Consider the following 18,824-nt stretch of genomic DNA (forward strand, 5'->3'; position numbering starts at 1 on the left):
AGAATTCAATTCTGTACTGCCTCCTAAATTGTTCTTTCTCACGTGGTCATACTTCCATCAATATACCATCTAATTAAACTAGATCTCCTAGAAAAGATATAAGAAACTCGTAGGATATATTTATAAATTAAATTATTTTGATTCATTTATTTTTAAATCAATAAATTAACTTATAATTTTTAGGAATTACAGAGTTATTTATCAACTTTTGTATATTTTAAAAAAAAATATAAGTAAAACATCATTTTGTTATTTATAAATATTATACTTTTTTTTTACAATTTATCATAAAAAATATTCTACGTTAGTTATAATGAGTAACAAAAAATTTGAAAAAAATAAAATTTTATTTCATTGATACTTTTGATGAATAATATTTGGTTATTATAATTTTTTAAGAATTTAATTTGTTTATATGATCAATTTTAAAAAAATTATATTCTCATTCTCAGAATCATTAAATCACTAGGGATATTTGAATTTTAATAAAACTACCTTTAAAATCATTATCATGGATAATTATTGTGTGTTAACAACGTAAAACATCAATTGTGTAGAATAATTAAATTTATTTTTTAAATTTTATAATAATAAAAATAAATAAATCATTTAACTGTTAATTTAAAAAACAATCATATTGATTGATGCATTTGGAATTGACACATGTATGGTATAATTTCTCAAAAATTATTATCTCTAGCTTGTATATAAGCACCCATTATTTTGTGATTTCACTTTTAGTAAGAAAATTTGGTTTATAGTTAATATGTTGATTTTATATGTTAATATTTTTAAAATAATATTTATATTTAAATGTGTTAAACTTAACTTTTTTGTATTTTAAGACTAATTAATAGTACTAATAAAGAGTATCTTTAGAAGAAAAAAAATACATCTTATAAAATAAAACAATAATTTTATTTGTAGAAAAAATGTTCACTAAAGAATATTTATAATTAACGATAAGACAACTTCCACAGTATGTCTAAAAAGAAAAGTGTATTGATATTAATAAAATTTTAACAGATCATTGAGATGGTTTCTTATTAACTCACCAAATTATAAATTAATGTTAATGATACATTTATCTATTAATTTTATTTTTTAATAATAATATAAATTATTTTTATAATTAAAAATTACAACAAATCAAAATAAATCATTAATTATAATTTCAGCATTCTAACTCATTAAAGTCAATTAATTTGTAAATGAAAAGTATTTTTTTTTAAAGATGATGGATGTAGTATTACACATTTGGAATTAAAACCGATATATATATGTATTACGAGGTTACCGTCTCTTCATTCCATGTATATACCAAAGTTGTTTTCTTCCGTAACTCTCCAGAATCTTTCATTTCTTACCCCCAATCCCACTAATATGTTCAATTTATGGATTTTAATCACCCAAATTCACTCCCTTGCAGGGTATATCCAAAATCTTCTACCTTCCCTTATATTTTTTCATTTCGTATTATTTAATCAAGATCTTGAATTACTACATAGTTTTCTCAAGTGAAAGTGCTTGATGAATTACTAATTTATATTTATTTATGTTTCATTTTTGCAGGCCGATGTTGATGTTATTATATCCTTTGTAAGTATACCCCCCACACATACACACATTTCATTTTAAATAAACTTTTATTAATTAATTATCCTTTTTACAGATATGCTACGGTTGTAGCTAAAGAGAGCACATCCAAGTTGGATGACGACCAATGGCTTGCCTATTGGATTATTTATTCAACTCTCACCCTTGTAGAAATGATTTTCGCACCCATCTTGCAATGGTATGATTTTAGATTACATTAACCACTAAAAGTTATATAATATTTGGATATTTTTTAGTCTTATATTAAGTTATATAATATTTGGTAATTTTGTAAATGTAATTTAAAAATAATTATCAAATATTGTACTCTAATTAAATGTTAATGTAAAACAAAGTTATATCCCGGGTATGTGTCATACCTTTTTAAGATAATGCAAATTTTCTCTTAGGTAGTTTTTCTAATTAAATGTTAATTTCTCTTAGGTATTTTACATTAACATTTAATTAGAGTACAATATTTGATAATTATTTTTAAATTACATTTACAAAATTAATTTATGTAAATATATCACAACTTTTCGTTAATTACTAGTGGAAAACTATCTTATATCTAAAATGTAGGGTTATTTATCTCAATTTATATTTGTATTTTTTGTTCTTTCAAATAATTTAATTGTTATATCCACAAAAAACGAAAAATCTCAGCAAACTTTTGTCCAAACAAATTGAATTTTGTTTATAAGACATTTAAATTTGTATTATTATTATTATCAATAATGATACGTGTACATTAATAATTTTCATACATTTATTTAATAATTTATTTTGTATTTATTTCTCTTCGTATCATATCACAGTTAAATTAAATCAATCATATGAATTTGTTTTTCCCACTCTATGTGTCAATTAGGTATTTGAGTATCTTCCATTTATTTATGTATTCGTAATTTAATTGAGCATAAACTAAAATTGTAGGATACCAATTTGGTATAGTGCAAAACTATTGCTGGTGGGATGGTTAGTTTTGCCGCAGTTCAAAGGTGCTGCTTTCTTGTATAAAACGTATGCGAGACAGTACATTCGAGAGTACATCATGCCCAAAAAGAGTAAGTTAATTGTTTTTTTATTTATTTAATTTTCTTTTAATCAAATTGAAATGATTCAAAATCTGATTGATTAAAACAGGGGAACCTTTATTCATGAGGTATATTGAAAGGGAATGATGGTGCTGCTAATGGATTTTGACCAAAGATGCGCGTGTAATAGTCCAATCTTTGGATGAGCTTATATTTTAGTATTTGATTAGGAATTAATACTAATTGACTTTACTTTATATCTAATGTATGGCATTAATATTGCAATAAACGGTTATTTCAAAAGTTTTGGGGGGATATTTTAACAAAACAAAGCAACAAAAATTATAATATTGTTACAATCTCATGCTTGTATCACACATTTTTTAGGTTCTGTATTTGATGGTACTTAAACTTTTGTAATTTATACAAAAAACGTTTTACTATATTGAAAAGTATAAATTTTTGCAAATTATTTTTAGTTTCAATTATGAATCAATGTGAGATTATTTGAGTATACTTAACAAATACATTGACCGTATTTAAATTTTTGTCATTTATAAAAAGACGTTTTGCTGCACACAAAAATATAAATTTTTACAAATTATATTTAATTTCAATTATGAATCAATGTGAGATTATTTTTGTATGTTTAACAAATATATTGATAAACTATTTAGAATGTATTGAGATGTCAAAAAAGAATAAAAAATGATATATATTAATAATTTTTGTACATTTATTTAATTTTTTTTTTTATATATTTCTCTTCATATTATATCACCACTATGTAATATCCATTGCATTATCAGCACATCACATCTATTAGTGTCTAAGAGGTGTTGGGTTTCCACCAATCTTTTTAGGAAAAGTATATGAATTCAATACCCATTTCCATTCATAACAAAAAATCAACATTTAACATGCTCCTATCTTTTCAAAAAATGCAAGCAAAACCCATATCCATTCTAAAATGGGTTGGTGATTCCTAATTCCTAAGCATCACCCGCTAAATAATGGTTGATTTTGTATCAACACTTTTATATAGGTATGTTTACGTTCAATTTCAAAGTTATTTAAACTTTATTTAACGCAAATGGTAAAATAAATATATGATAGAATAGAAAGTTGAATAAAAATAAAATAACACCTAAATAAATATATGTCATGATAATAAAAAGAATATCAATATTATAAGATGAAGTTATTTACTATGTAAAAATATAATAAAAAGACTATCAATATATGTAATATTAATAAATTAATGTATTTAAATTGGAATTTCACTTACAAGTTTATCTTTCATAAATTTTAGATAGAAAATCATTAAAATTAATAATAACAAAGAGATATAGGGTATTAATAAAAAAAAGAAACCTATTTTATGGGAAAACTAATATTTTTTTAGTAAATAAACATTTTAGATGTAAGAATCGGTCAATTTCGTATATCAAATTTATGTTAAAAAAAATTCATTAGTTTCTATAAATTAAAAAATATCAATAAATTTAATTATTTTATAAAAATATTTCTTCATTAAACATTCATCAAAAATCAATAAAATACTTACCTATTGACTTAGATAGTATTTTGTTGTTTCACAATAAACATAAAACCTATAGAATTGTGGTAGAAAATTTGAAAAAAATGATTAAATTGAATTATATTTTTCATTTAAGAGATTAAATTGTTATTTTAGAAATTTAGGAGACTAAATTGTTTAAGTCTTATACTTTGAATTATTAAAATTTCTATTTAGTCATTTATTACTTAATTTTAATATTATTCATCTATCTACTAAGGTTTTTTTCTGTCAACACTACCAAAGATTTTAAAAGAACACTATTCTCGCAATCAATATCAATAGGCCTTGGTCCAAACTATTGAGGAGGTTTTTGTATGACTTGGAGGGATGTCCAAAATAATTTGAGTTTTTTTTTTTTCTTTCTTTTTTCGTAAGTCCAATATTCTCTGGAGTAATCATTTTAGATGTGCATTTTTGACTAAAAAACACCTTCAAAATAAGCAATTCAACTGAAAAAAACCAAATAATTTAACTTGATTGATAGTGCCGTAGGAGATGGGTCTATAATTTTTGGGGATAGAGCCATATAGAATGGTCCAAATTTTGGGCCCGTGTATCATTAAAGAAAATTTTACCTTTTACACCTTAAAATATTTAAAAGAAAAATATAAATTTTATATGCTTTATCAAAAGTAGTAAACTAATTTTCTCCGTCAAAATATCTTACCTTATGTGTCAAAATATTGAAGAATTAAAGTTAGTTTCTTATGATCTCCTTTTGGATTCATACATCAATCTCCTTTTTAATGTATCATAAATGAGTAGTTTTGAAAAGAATTTATATAGGCCAAAAGAATTTATATAGGCCACAAATCAGTGGAAAAAGAGTTAAAAATTTGAATTATATTCTCTATTATAATACAACTTAAACAACTTCAAACCTTGGCGATGGAGAATTATAATACAACTTCAAACCTAGCGGGAATTTGGAATCACATTCTCTATTAACATTATTAATTTAACTTTGATACCATGTTAAATGGTTTTAGATCTTAAATCCTAAAACTAACTCAAGAAAGAAGGGTTCAAGAACATATATTCAACTATAAGATCGGGAACCTTGACAATATGGTACCTTTATACCATGTTAAATGAATTTAGATCTTAATCAAAAAAGTTAACTCAAGGAATGAGGATTTCCAATCACATATATGTATTGTTAGATTGGGTTGTCAGTACAACTTGATCAGTATCTTACTTCAACAACATTAATCAAATATGCAAAACCATAAACAAATACCCAAACTTGAGATGACTCAGATGGCTGTCATTAAGAATTTATCCACTCATAAAGTGCAAATCCCCAAGATACAAGAGGTCATTCCCTAAAGTTGGAGGTTACATGACACAATAAAATATCTCTAAGATAATTAGAGAGATGATAGTTAGACTAAAGAGGATAAAAAAAGGTAGTGGAAGCATTTGGTTTGATCAAATATCCATTGAGGTTGTAACAAGTTCATAATAAGTAAGAATAAATGGATACATCAAGTCAATTTTCACAACAAATAATATTAATTTTCTTCTAAAAGATTTTTTAATATTTTTTACTTAAAAATATGATAGACAATTTAATTAAACTTTTGAAATATAACAAAAATATACAACAATATCTATTCAATATCTCTATAATCTTGACGATGTGATAGTCTAATACAATTTTAATACATACTTTCACGTCTAACAATCAATTTAATATACTTAAATTATATAAATATTTATAGAGATGATTTATACTATATAAACTTTCAATTCAATAATTAATTTGTAAAATACATATCGTGTAAAATATTTTTAAACAGTGTAACATTATTCAAGTGTTACATCAATGTATTTTGATCAATCATTTATATATATACACGCAGTATCCATTTTGTCTCGCTATTAGTGGTATGTGTAAAATATTAAACATATATTTTATTCTTAAAACATTATTTAACTACAAAAAATTTCATAATTAATTATTATTTTTAAACATAGATTATCTTAAACGAGACTTATAATTAGACTAACTAAATTATCATAGCTAGTATTAGTACCTCCTTTTACTTTTTGGTGTGGTAAATAATAAATACATGATTGTGGAAGAATAACATACAAACATATCTTAAAGAGAGACTAAAAATAGAGAAAAATATAACTAGACCCTCTATTGCAAAATACACAAAAGGTAATTTGAAATCCAAATTAATATGTGAATTAAATGAATTGACTTCATTTAAAATATATAAAAATTTACTCCAATTTTTTTGGTTTCTTGCATAGTATCTTCTTTACCTTTTACCTTTATTGAAAGTAGTTATGTTTGAGACATCTCTTTTAATCAAAATTTAAATGTAAAGGACTATCAATAAACTAGACCGATTTTTAATTGATTTTTAGCAATTTAAAAAATCAAACTATTATTTGATATTTTACAGCACCAAATACTATTTTCGAGACTTAATTATAAGATTAAAAAATATCAATATTTATAACTTTATTTATTACTATTATTTTTTAAATATTTTTATATGTCATAAAAATTTAAAATATTAAATAAATAAAAATTATTTAATGAATATTTTTTTTAATAATTAAGATCACATGTAGTAATACTAATTAGTAAAAAGTGGCATCGAATATTTTTTAATGATTTATGTATAACTCTAACATAAAAGTATGTTTGAGGGTCCCATTCTGGGAAGGAAGAGTACTTTTGGTAACACAATAAAAAAATGGTCCACCACACATTCGAAGGATCCTTGGCGCATTGCAATGACTAATAAAGCTAGAAAGATGAGTAAGCAATCAAACATTGTTAGCCAGGTTTATCTTTTTATTTTTCTTCAATTTCCTAACAACAAAGTCATGGCAAAAACATTTCCAATGAACTGTTACAAATGTGAGTAGGTCTATTTAATCAGAGGAATTCACCCCTTAATTTTTTTTTCTAAAATTCATTTTTTTCTTCATTATTTTTCTGTCTTTTTTTTTTAATGATTTTCATGTGATTCATTGCCATTCCCAGATAATGAGTAGTTTCTTTTTACTTTCTCATTCCCAATTCTTTTATTCTCTCTATAAACATTCTTTATAAATATACTATTCACCCAAACATCAGATTCTTTATGTATAATTTTTTCAATCTCCTATCACTACCTCTATTTTACCTCTATTTTCACTGTTTTGTTGAGTTATCTTTGCAATTTTTGACGTTTTTTTCCTTCCGCTTATTATAACTTGTTAGTTATTTGAATTAATTTTAATTTATATCATATGGACTAATAATTTAGTTATTCGTACAATATGCAAGTATATATATTAGTATCCTGTAAGAAAAAATGATTTGTGTTAGAATAGAAAATATATGAATAAGTAGAGTTAATATAGATAAAAAGTATGAGAGTTTTATTACAATTTTATTGATTAAAATATGCATGAATATTGATAAATAAAAATGCATGCATGAATATGTGTTGTTCGATCCCTTAACATTTTCTACCATTGTTTAATTCTTAGATGAATTATGACTCTAATTAAGGTAGAGCCACTAATTCTCTTAAAAAAAAATACTAACACCGTTTTAAGATAAAGAACTCTTGAGTTTTTTTTAAACCATTTTTATAAGATCTATTTTAAATTTTTAGTTGCATTAATTCTTTTTTTATGAATATATTTTTAATTATGTTATATTACTTTCTGTAATTTATAATAAATAAATTTAAAAATATACTTTATTTTTTTAATATTTCATTCTTTATTTTTGTTGTTTATTTAGAATAAGTTAGAAATTTGAACTTTAATTATATCTAATATCTAAAATGAGTTAAAAACAATACAGTTAAAATTGAGTCCACCAAACACTATAATTTATCCACTTTTATTTAAGAATAAAGAAAAAATAAATTAAAGTATAGCAAGACAAAATTAAGGTAAAACAACAAATATTGTAAATGGTTTTTTTTTTGGAACAACTAATATTATGTTAGAAATTGTTAAAATTATAATTAGATTGAGATCAAACTCATAACATCTCTATTACTCTGTTTCTTAATTCTCATACTTTAATCACCAAATCAATTTTATATTTCTTATAAATATAGGTCATGTTGATATTTTTTTATTGATTAAAATTAATATAAAATTTATTGTAAGTTTAGTATTAATATATATATATATATATATATTATACGAAAGAAATACTTATTAGTAGCTTTTAGTTTTATAAATGTTGATTTTTTAAGTATTTGTCGGTAAATATGAACACAAAATTGTTATAATATATATGTGTGTATTTTTGTGAATTTAGAAAAACTTTATTTGTTCTCAAACTTTAATGATCAGTTAAAAACACATGGCAGTAAATGTTATAAAAAATTGCACTAAAAAATATATTAGAGATATTTAGTTAACATTCGAAAAGGATGTGTTAGTATAATCTTTTATAGTGCGGTAGTTTGTGTAATTCATATGAATTTTGTAAATAATTAGGTTGTTAAAAAATATATTATAGCTAGACTTATTATATAACATTATATTAGAACATTAACGACAACTATAGTTAGTTAATTTTGTTGATAGAGATTCGTAATATAATGAAAAAAAATCTATTTTTTTTTTTTTGTAAATGCCAACGTTGTTGAGTTTATAGAAGATCAACCAATATTATTTTAATCAAAATTAGATATGTAATATAATATTTTCGAAGAATATTACAAACCGTATATTGTCGATGGAAATTGGAATGCATGTATTTATTGCATTGACAATGTTGCAAGATATTTAGAGAATCGAGGGAGGGATATGATGTCCATGTCTTAAATGTATGTGCATAAAGATTAATAGTCATGTAGAATTCTAGCATCATGATCTAGATAGAGTTGGTTTAATGGATAATTATTGGATGTGGACTCATTATACTGATATCAAATATTAATATTAGATTCACGGTGAATGTTATTATATATGGTTTTAGCGGAACATTTGAGTTTATTTTACAAAAGATAAAAGATTTTTCAAATAATTTCTTAAAATTAACTGATAAAATAAAAGAAATAAGAAAGAGTTACCATTAATAATAATTGACAACTCAATAAAAAATCGCTACAATGGTAAGGAAATCATTGATAAGATTAAAATAAATTCTAATCCAATAGTTTGAATGGGAAACACATCTCACTCAACATTCTCATAATAGAAATTCAAATTCATTTCAAATTTATTCATAATGATATTCAAATAATCATTTACCCTATTTCTCAAATGAAGTAAAAGTTAATTCTCTATATCTATATTAGACTTATACTACTTAACTAAAATTACTACAATTCAAAATAAACATAAATAAAAACTAAAAACTATTATAAAATCTTAACTTAAAATATTATTTATTTTTCTTTTTATTTAAGAAAACAATGAAAATATGAAATAATTATTTTCATTACTTCTAGAAATACATCATCACTAACTAACATTTCATCTATCCTTATCATAATGATTCACTTAATGAGTCAAATATTTCTTATTATCAAGTTTAAGGTAACAAAAGTTTTAGAAAATGAAAAGTTATGGCCAATTAATTTTGTAAAAATATTGTGTTCAATTTTTAAAAATGTATTTCATTTTACTTTGATGATCGACTCTTAAAGTAAACTATTGTTATAGATAAAATATAAAATGTTAATTAATGAATATTCATTTCTTAAAAGAATATAATTAATTTTTTTACATTTTTCATTGTTTTTAAAATGTAAACAATTGTTCTTGTTAAAAATCTCTTACATTATCGCTAATAAGAAAAATCATCACAAACTTTAGAAATATAAATAAAAAATACTTTCACAAGACAAATTGTCCGATAGTCCTGTTTGTTTTTTGAAAATATTTTCTAATATTTATGTTCATTTTAAATTGCTAAAAAGAAAATGTAAGAATCACATAATAAATAATTGTGATTTGTATTAGAGAGAAAATAGAAAACAATTAGGGATAGTACGGTTTAAAAATAATGAAAACATGTTTCGATATTTTTAAAATTTTCCAAAATAAAAGAAAACGGTGACAAAAATATAGAATATGTATTCTTTTATATTTATTACTTGAAATTTTATATAATAATGAAACCACTAAATATGAAAAATAAACGAAACCTAAGTCTTCTTCGTGATTACCTTATACTATGTTTGTTTTCACGTCCACCAAGCAATAAACTCACGTTTAAGCTAAAACAACCTGACTTTGGAATGCAAGCCCATTTCAGAAATATATTGAATTGGATCATATTAATCTATTGAATTGTATTGTAAAAAAAACATCAAACTAATTAAATGATTCATAAATTGTATTTTATATTTAAAATAAATTAGTTAATTAAATTAATTCAAATATTAGTTTAACATTTTTAAATTCAATTAATATTTTTTTTAAAAAAATTTGAAATTTAATTTTCTCGAAAAAAATTATAGAAACAAATTTTTTTCTAAAAAAAAAAAACAAATCATAGTTTTTTTAGAAATATTTTGAGAAAAATATCGAAAAAATGTTTTTTTATTTTTTATTTCAAAACTTTTTTCCGATAAATTTTTTATATCTATTTTTCTCGAAAAATATTTGTAAGAAGAATTTTAAAGTTATTGTTCTGAAATTTATTTTAAAAAAGTATTTGAAACTTTTTATCTCGAAATTTTTTTATATTTATTTTTCTTAAAAAAGGTTAGACTTTTTTTTTTTCAAAAAAAATTTAATTGTTTTTGTCAAAATATTTTTAAAATTATTTTTCTGAAAATTTGTTCAAAATTAATTTTAACTTAAAACTTATTTAAAATATTAAACTTATTTATATTTATAAAACAATTCAAAACTACACTGAAATTAATTTAAAAATTGATTTTTAAAAACTAAACCAAACTATTAATATAGTTTTATCAAATGCAGTTTTTATACCGTAAATACCTCTACCTATAGGCTTAAACAATCAATCCATGATTCTCTTGGCCACATTATTTTCCATTCCACCCAATAATGAGGCTTCTACAAGAAGAAATGTAAAAGAAAAAAGTTAAAGAGCTTCTTTTTATCGAAATCTATCCCAGTTCCCTTCCCATAATTAAGACCACAAAAAAGAAAAGGAAAAAAAAAAAAAGATAACAAGGCTTTCTAGAATCCTGAGCAGTCAAAAAAAAAAGTTTTCTTTTCTGAACAGAAATGTTGGGTAAAAGTAAAAACCAAACAACAACAATGTGGAATCACAATCAGATAAGCAATGAAAAACATTTAATTAATTAGTTTTTGTTAGCAACTACTATTTTTTTAAGTTATCTAAAAAAGAACACACTCAACAAATAGTTGATCATATATTAATTATATACAATACGTACAACCAGCTATAATGAAATGAAATAAAAAATTAACAATACTATTAGAAAGCATTAAGTAGCTAGACTCAAACTGAAGTGAAGAGTACATGATTTATATGATTAAGATTTGAAATGAAAAAGTGACCAATAAACGCCACGCCACTATGTCCAATACCTTTAGAAAAAGTTGTCAATTCCTTATCAAATAATGATAAAGTATCATCTAAATAATTTTATTAATCAATTAACCCTTTTCCTCAATCTATATAATTCAGCCTATCTTATAATTCTCCCATTTCAGAGAAATAAAATCCCCCCTTATTCTATTAAGCCTATAAGCTACCTTAAAATCCTTCTTGAATCAAATGGATCTTAACAAGATCAAGAAGATTCAAGCCATGAATAGGTACAAGAAGCTCCAATTCCTAGAAAATTTATATTTCTATTCTTTAATAGCTTTAATATGTTGCATGTTCTGTTGTGTGACATTTTGTCTACCCTATCTATCTTCAATCTTGATTTACATGTCAAGTTTAATACCACTTGTTTTGAGTTCAAAGCTCTTATTCATCATATGCAACCTCATAATTTTTGTCCTTATGATAAACTCCAAAATCCTTTCTTCAGATCATTTATCTTCAAATTCTCATGTTTATTATGATGAATATATTCAAACTACAAAGCCTCAGTTTCAAAGTCCTCATGAAGTCAACCAAGATGAAAAAATATTTAAGAACCAATTTAAGTCAACGAACATAGTTGACTTAAAGAGAAGAGTGTGGATTAAGGAAACTAGTACAAAAACATGGGAAGAAAAAGAAGAGGTTGATTTTGATGAAGGTGACAAAGAAAGTAATTTGGTTGGTTGTTCTGATGAATTGGTCAAAAGGGCTGATGATTTCATTGCAAGAGTAAATAGGCATAGGATGTTTGAACTTAGTCTTATGCAAAATGGTAGTTACTAGACTATATACTAGTTGTAAAGGGTGCAAGAGTTTTCCATTTATCATGATTCTGTGTGACACAAGTTAATTAGCAGAGTCGATTGCTTGGAAAAAAATTTAAAGAAACCATTAATAAAAGATTAATGGCTTTCTTGTTAACAAGTTTTGATCAAAATCCAATCTTTGTCCTATTTTTTTACTAATAACATTTCGATTGGATAACTAGACATTAACATATATGAGCTCTTTTTATTTTGATATTTAAGTGGGTCACGTAGTTATACATCCACAAATTGTTCATTTATAATTTCTTAATATTAATATGCAATAGATACTTTTAATTCATTATTTCAAAACAAATATCACAAAATTTGTCATACTAACAAACTTATTTTGATACTCAAGTCTCTAGCATGGGATAGTTTTTAGGTCTAGCTTGGTTCTTTTAAAAAATGTTGTTTTAGTTTAACTAGTTAAATATAATATTTGACTTATCTTTAAAAAAGAGGTATCTCATGTTTAAATATATGCCACAACATATCAAATATCATTTGATGTTAATATCTAAATTGTACTTTTAGAATATATTTATTTATTTTTCAATTAAATTTGCTACTTCTAATTAGAGCATAAGACACAAGGGTGAAAATCAATTGAGTTTTGTAAGACATAATTGACTTATTTATTTGATATAGGTTGTTTTTTATAGACATGATATGATCTGTTTAAATCTTGAATTAATTTAAAATCTGATTAAATTAGAATTTTCATTTTGTATTGAATTTTTTTAATCAATTGTAATGAATAATTTAACAACTAATTACTAACTTTCTCCACTTAGAAACAAAAAAAAAAAAACCTCTTGCTAAATTTTAAATAGGCCAAAACAAGTTATAAACTATGAATCGTTGGGGTAAATTTTGATCGGTTGTTAAGTTTGGCTATTGACATGAATCTAATATGTAAAGACAGAGAACCTGACATTATGACTTTAATTTTGAGATCTTTTGATGACTATATTCGTTTATTTATACAATCACATTATAAATTAGGTATTCAAAAATGCTTCATGGATAAGCAAACTACGTACGTACGTAATTCCCACTTGTACGTCAATATATATATATATATATATATATATATATATATATATATATATATATATCTACACGTGCTTATTTCATATCCTCCCTACCTATTTTATTTTATTATTAGCTTTTTTGCTGCTCGCTCGTGGTTTGAAGCTTCTTTCCAAATGTGAACCTGGGAAATAGAGTTTTATTTTAGATGAATGGCATGGTGAATCAATCCTATGGTATTTCAAATATATTAATAATCTCCAAAGTAAAGAATTACACAATTTGAAAACGTTAACTGGAGATAACATACTTAAGAGTTAACTTCGATTAATATTTTTTAATTGACCGATCTAAAAATATTTTTTATCAAAATATTGTTGTTGACTAGTTATAAATGCAAAGGGTGGGAGAAGAACCACCGTCATGTAAATGTTAAATTGGTAACGTTTAGTCGTACTCTCTAAAAAAAATAGAGAAAGAGACTAATGAGCCTGTTTAATTATGTTTTGGTTTTTTACTTTTTGAAAACTCTTTATAAAATAATTTAAAAAAACTATTTTTGAGAAGAAAATAAAATAAAAACATATTTGGTAACCTTCTTTTCAAAAACTATTTGGTGAGAAAATGAAAAAACTTGTTTGATGGTTTTTTTAATATATATATATATATATATATATATATATATTTTAAATTTAGTTTAATTATAACTAAATGTTTAATAAAAATTAATCCACCTAATTAATAACGTGATAAAAAGGATATAATTTTGTAAAAATAATTTTAAGTTACATTTTTTATTATGATTTTTTAGTTTGGCACAAAAAATTATTCGGTAATATTATTCTTGAAAATACTTTTAGAGATGTGAAAATGGAAAAAAAAATGTTTGATAAATTTATTTTAGAAATATGTTTTGGAAAATAAAAATTTATAATAACTTTTATATTTTTTTATTCTTAATATAATTTAAGAAAATTATAATGTTGTTTGAATTTAAAAAAGATGAAGTAGTTATGTTCAAAATTGTTTCAAAGTGATGTTTGGTTGTATGTTTTATTTTGTAATATTTATTTTAGTTAAAAGTAAATTAAATATAAAATAATTTATATTTTCAAAAATAATTAAACAATAAATTTTAATATAGAAATTAAATTTAGACTTAAAAACTACAATAAAGTAAGTAGTTATTTGAGATGAGGGTGAGGAATTGGGTAGAAAAATTACATTTTAATGTGTAAGAATAGTACTATACATATTGTGGAAATTGAGTCCGTATAAGACGAAAATGTCCCTGCTTAGCCAATACTGCATAACGATATTTGCCTTTATCTCCACTCAGTCATTAAAATTAGAGATGATAGTCGTTTTACTATTGAAACTAGTTACAATTAATCTAAGGCCGAAGAAGGTTGAGTCAATCTTAGTGAGCAGAGGTAGAGGTAGATTGGGCCTTGGGTCAATCTAAAACACTAACCGAATAACATATATATTGTAAAAAACTATTATTCCAAATATAATCGGTAATATTATTCCATAATCTTAATATTTAATATAATCGGTAATATTATTCTATAATCTTAATATTTAATATTATATAAAAAAATTTCTTTAAATTATTTTAATGCAATTTTATAATTTAGTATTTTAAAATATCAATGTTAAAATAATATTTTACAAATCATGATTTGTATCAACTGAGAATGTTTTAATTTAATCGGTAATAATTTGAATTGAATTCGTATATACTTTTTTTTAGAGTTGTCATCTAAATCGAGTTGAATCGCAAATATTTTAAGTTTACATACCATAATTTTTTGCTTCATAATCAATTCTAACAGTAGTGCAAATAATGGTGGGAATAGGTTGGGTCTAGTTAGGTTTTGCTACACCTGAGTCTGATCTGTCAAAAAATTTAAGGCTTAAGTTTGACCTATGGCCTGTCATAGGCTTAACATTTTTGAATAAGTAATCAAACATATCTTTAAACAGATTAACGAGTTAATATGTCAATAAAATTAAGTTTTATTTTAATATTTAACGTCACATTTTGAAGAATATAACTTTATATAAATTATATTTTATAATAATACATTTAAATATGTCAAAAACTAAATGAAGTTAATATGCGTAAATTACTATAAGTTAAATATATAATAAAAAAATCAAAAATTAATATAGTAAAAACATATTATTTGCATTTATTTAAATAAGTCTAAAATATTTATTATATGACATGTTGTCTGATTTTTTAAACTAAATAAACTTTTTTAAAAGTTTTGGTCTAGTCTGTTTAAATAAAAAATCTCATTTGACCTAGATCTAATATAAATTAAACCGTAGACTTCTGTGAATCTAAAATATTCTTGTTCGTAACCGCAAAAATAAAACACACTAGAAGATGAAAAGATATATTGAAGATACTTGTTTGAGAAAGCATTGTTGCAATTTTACACTTTGGCGGAGAGAAAATGTTACAAATTTTTCTTTTTCTAATTAATGAAAAAACATGTTTTCAGTGTTTTTGATTATTCTCAAAAAATTGAAAATTAAAAATCATTGTTTTTTTTCCTGTTTTAGTTTTTCAGTTTCCCGAACTAATAAATAGACAAAGTTTTAAAAATAAATTTTTAAAATTAGATTACCAAACAAACTTTTAAATTTTAAAATCTAAAAAACAGATTTAAAAAATTAAATCAAACATTTTCAGAGTGGTACTGAGTTTTAATATATCAATAATATTCCATTCGATTTCTAATTGAAATGTAACATTATTTCCGAAATGTTACATGATCAGGTTTCTAAGGAACTGGAACAACTCTAGAAAGTTGCGTTCTAATTAAACTTTGGGCATGGCTGAGGTGATAAATGATTGAAAGAAACCGCAAGACAGAATCATTGAGATTGTATGAACAAGAGACTAAGACAATAGTCACCGATGGATCGATATTCTGTCATGTCTCTTACAGACACATGTCCTACACTTCACATTTGGTGCTGCCACGTAACGCTTAACCTTTCCCTCCATACAACACTATATAAATACATTCCAAATTTTGATATTAAATTCACCTTCAAATTCATTTTGTTAGTGATAAGTGATATGGACCTTATTCATAAGTTCCTCAACATAGTAGCTCCTCCATTCACCTTCTTTTCCTTAGCTCTTTTCTTACCACCTTATTGGGCAATCAAATTCTTCCTTTCCACTATATATTACATCTTCACTGAAAATGTTGCTGGTAAAGTTGTTCATATCACTGGTGCTTCCTCTGGTATTGGAGAGGTAATTCAGATCTATCACCCACAAATTTATTAAAAAATTGTAGTAATATTAAATTTATTCATAAGTGATTTGTATTATAAGTTTATTTTTTAAAACTCAAAATTAATTTATGTTTTTATGATAGTATTCGTACATTATTAAAGTGTATATTGTTAAAAAATAATTAATTGAGTTGAAAATTTAAATTAGATTTTATAAAAAAGACAAATAATTTTTTTAAGAAGATCATATATTTATTTAAGATGGTAGATATAATAATTGTAACACTAACGTACGTTAAGTAAAATGCTAAATTTGTTAAACGAATTGTGTGAGGTCTTAGAATTTGGGTGTCTGAGCTAATAAAAAATGTTGCCTATATAGAAATTGAATGAATTGTTCAAAGAGTTTATTTACCATTTCATATGAGAAAAATAAATAAATGATTAAGAAAAATATTGAATTAGAAATTGACATGATACATTTGCCTTATGGTCTTTAGAAAAAATGTAACAGTAAGATTGTATTGATTTGAATATTTGCAGCATTTGGCGTACGAGTATGCAAAGAGAGGAGCTCTATTAGCACTTTCTGCTAGAAGAGAGACTGCGTTGCGTGAAGTTGCTGATAGAGCGCGTGATTATGGATCTCCTGATGTTATTATAATACGTGCAGATGTTTCTAAGGTTGAAGATTGTTTACGATTGATTGATGAAACTGTTCAACATTTTGGAAGATGTATGTGACTATGATTGCTTATATAAAAGTTCTTTAAACCAATATTCATATCTTATAATAGTATACCACTGTTTAGTGTGTGTTAATTATCTTTGATGCAGTGGATCATCTAGTAAACAATGCTGCAATTAGTGCTGCCACTTTGTTTGAAGAAGTAACTGATATCACCGATTTGAGACCTGTCATGGTAATTGGCGTTAATGTATAGATTATCAATATATAATTTAATTAAATAATAATTGATTAAATAATGACATTCATTTATGGTAGGATACAAATTTTTGGGGATCAGTTTACACAACCCGTTTTGCTTTACCACACCTGAGAAACAGCAGAGGCAAAATTGTGGTACTGTCATCTGCTGATTCTTGGATGCCAGCACCTAGAAGGAGTATCTATAATGTAAGTCACATTTGTTTTCAATTAATGTTTGTTCAATAGTCTTCATATACTATAAAAATAAACACTAATTAATACTCTGCAGGCAAGTAAAGCAGCATTAGTGAGTCTTTATGAAACATTGAGAGTGGAAGTTGGATCAGACATAGGTATAACAATTGTGACACCCGGTTATATAGAATCTGAATTGACCAAAGGGAAGTTCTTATTGCCACCACAAGCCAAGATGGGCGTCGACCAAGATATGAGAGATGTAACCATTTTTTTTAATTCTATTTTCCTACCACATGCTAATTTGTGATCCATAGTTACAAATAATAAATTCATTTTGAGTCTTATTTTAACTAAAATAGTTTTCAATAATGTAGGTTGAAGTGAGCGCAATGCCAGTGGGATCAGTGAGTGGATGCGCCAAATCAATAGTGAACAGCACATTGAGAGGAGACAGATATTTAACAGTACCAGCTTGGTTCAGAATGACATATGTTGTCAAAGTCTTGTGTCCAGAATTGGTGGAATGGAGTTTCAGAATGTTGTATCTTACTAAATCAAATACTACTCCAGTAAGAGAAGCACCTAGCAAAAAGATTTTGGATGCCACTGGGATTAAGAACTTGTTTTATCCATCTTCAATTCATTCCCCTCAGATCAAAACTGAGTGATTCAATTTGAATTAGAAGTTAAGAACCATCCCAGATAATACTGTTTCTTGTGGTGTGTGTCACTAGTTTTGTGGAAGGAATAAAATGTGTTTTATGGAATACAATAAAAATGGACAGTGTTTATTAATATTATTAAAAAAGAGTTCTTTTTATTTTGTCAAATTTTAACTTTTAATCTCAATTTTTAG

General features: G+C 24.2%; 3 protein-coding genes across 3 annotated transcripts; all 3 read left to right on the plus strand.

Annotated features, from left to right (window-relative positions):
- The first annotated feature begins 1,284 nt into the window (after positions 1–1,284).
- On the plus strand, positions 1,285–3,040 carry LOC105852241 (HVA22-like protein e). The gene is made up of 5 exons (XM_012716687.3): positions 1,285–1,430; positions 1,573–1,599; positions 1,673–1,795; positions 2,533–2,663; positions 2,743–3,040. The coding sequence occupies exons 1-5, from the start codon at positions 1,312–1,314 to the stop codon at positions 2,778–2,780; spliced, it is 438 nt and encodes a 145-aa protein (XP_012572141.2). The 5' UTR covers positions 1,285–1,311; the 3' UTR covers positions 2,781–3,040.
- Positions 3,041–11,834: 8,794 nt separating this feature from the next.
- Positions 11,835–12,733, plus strand: LOC101506441 (uncharacterized). Its single transcript, XM_004503680.4, has one exon. It carries the CDS (start codon positions 11,918–11,920, stop codon positions 12,515–12,517), a length of 600 nt encoding a protein of 199 aa, XP_004503737.1. The 5' UTR covers positions 11,835–11,917; the 3' UTR covers positions 12,518–12,733.
- A 3,912-nt stretch (positions 12,734–16,645) lies between these two features.
- LOC101506110 (11-beta-hydroxysteroid dehydrogenase A-like) lies at positions 16,646–18,795 on the plus strand. Its single transcript, XM_004503679.4, has 6 exons — positions 16,646–16,858; positions 17,383–17,575; positions 17,677–17,762; positions 17,846–17,977; positions 18,060–18,227; positions 18,343–18,795. The coding sequence occupies exons 1-6, from the start codon at positions 16,676–16,678 to the stop codon at positions 18,634–18,636; spliced, it is 1,056 nt and encodes a 351-aa protein (XP_004503736.1). The 5' UTR covers positions 16,646–16,675; the 3' UTR covers positions 18,637–18,795.
- Positions 18,796–18,824: the final 29 nt, after the last annotated feature.

Source organism: Cicer arietinum, chromosome 6, assembly GCF_000331145.2.
Source record: "Cicer arietinum cultivar CDC Frontier isolate Library 1 chromosome 6, Cicar.CDCFrontier_v2.0, whole genome shotgun sequence".
In the NCBI taxonomy this organism is placed as follows: Eukaryota; Viridiplantae; Streptophyta; class Magnoliopsida; order Fabales; family Fabaceae; genus Cicer; species Cicer arietinum.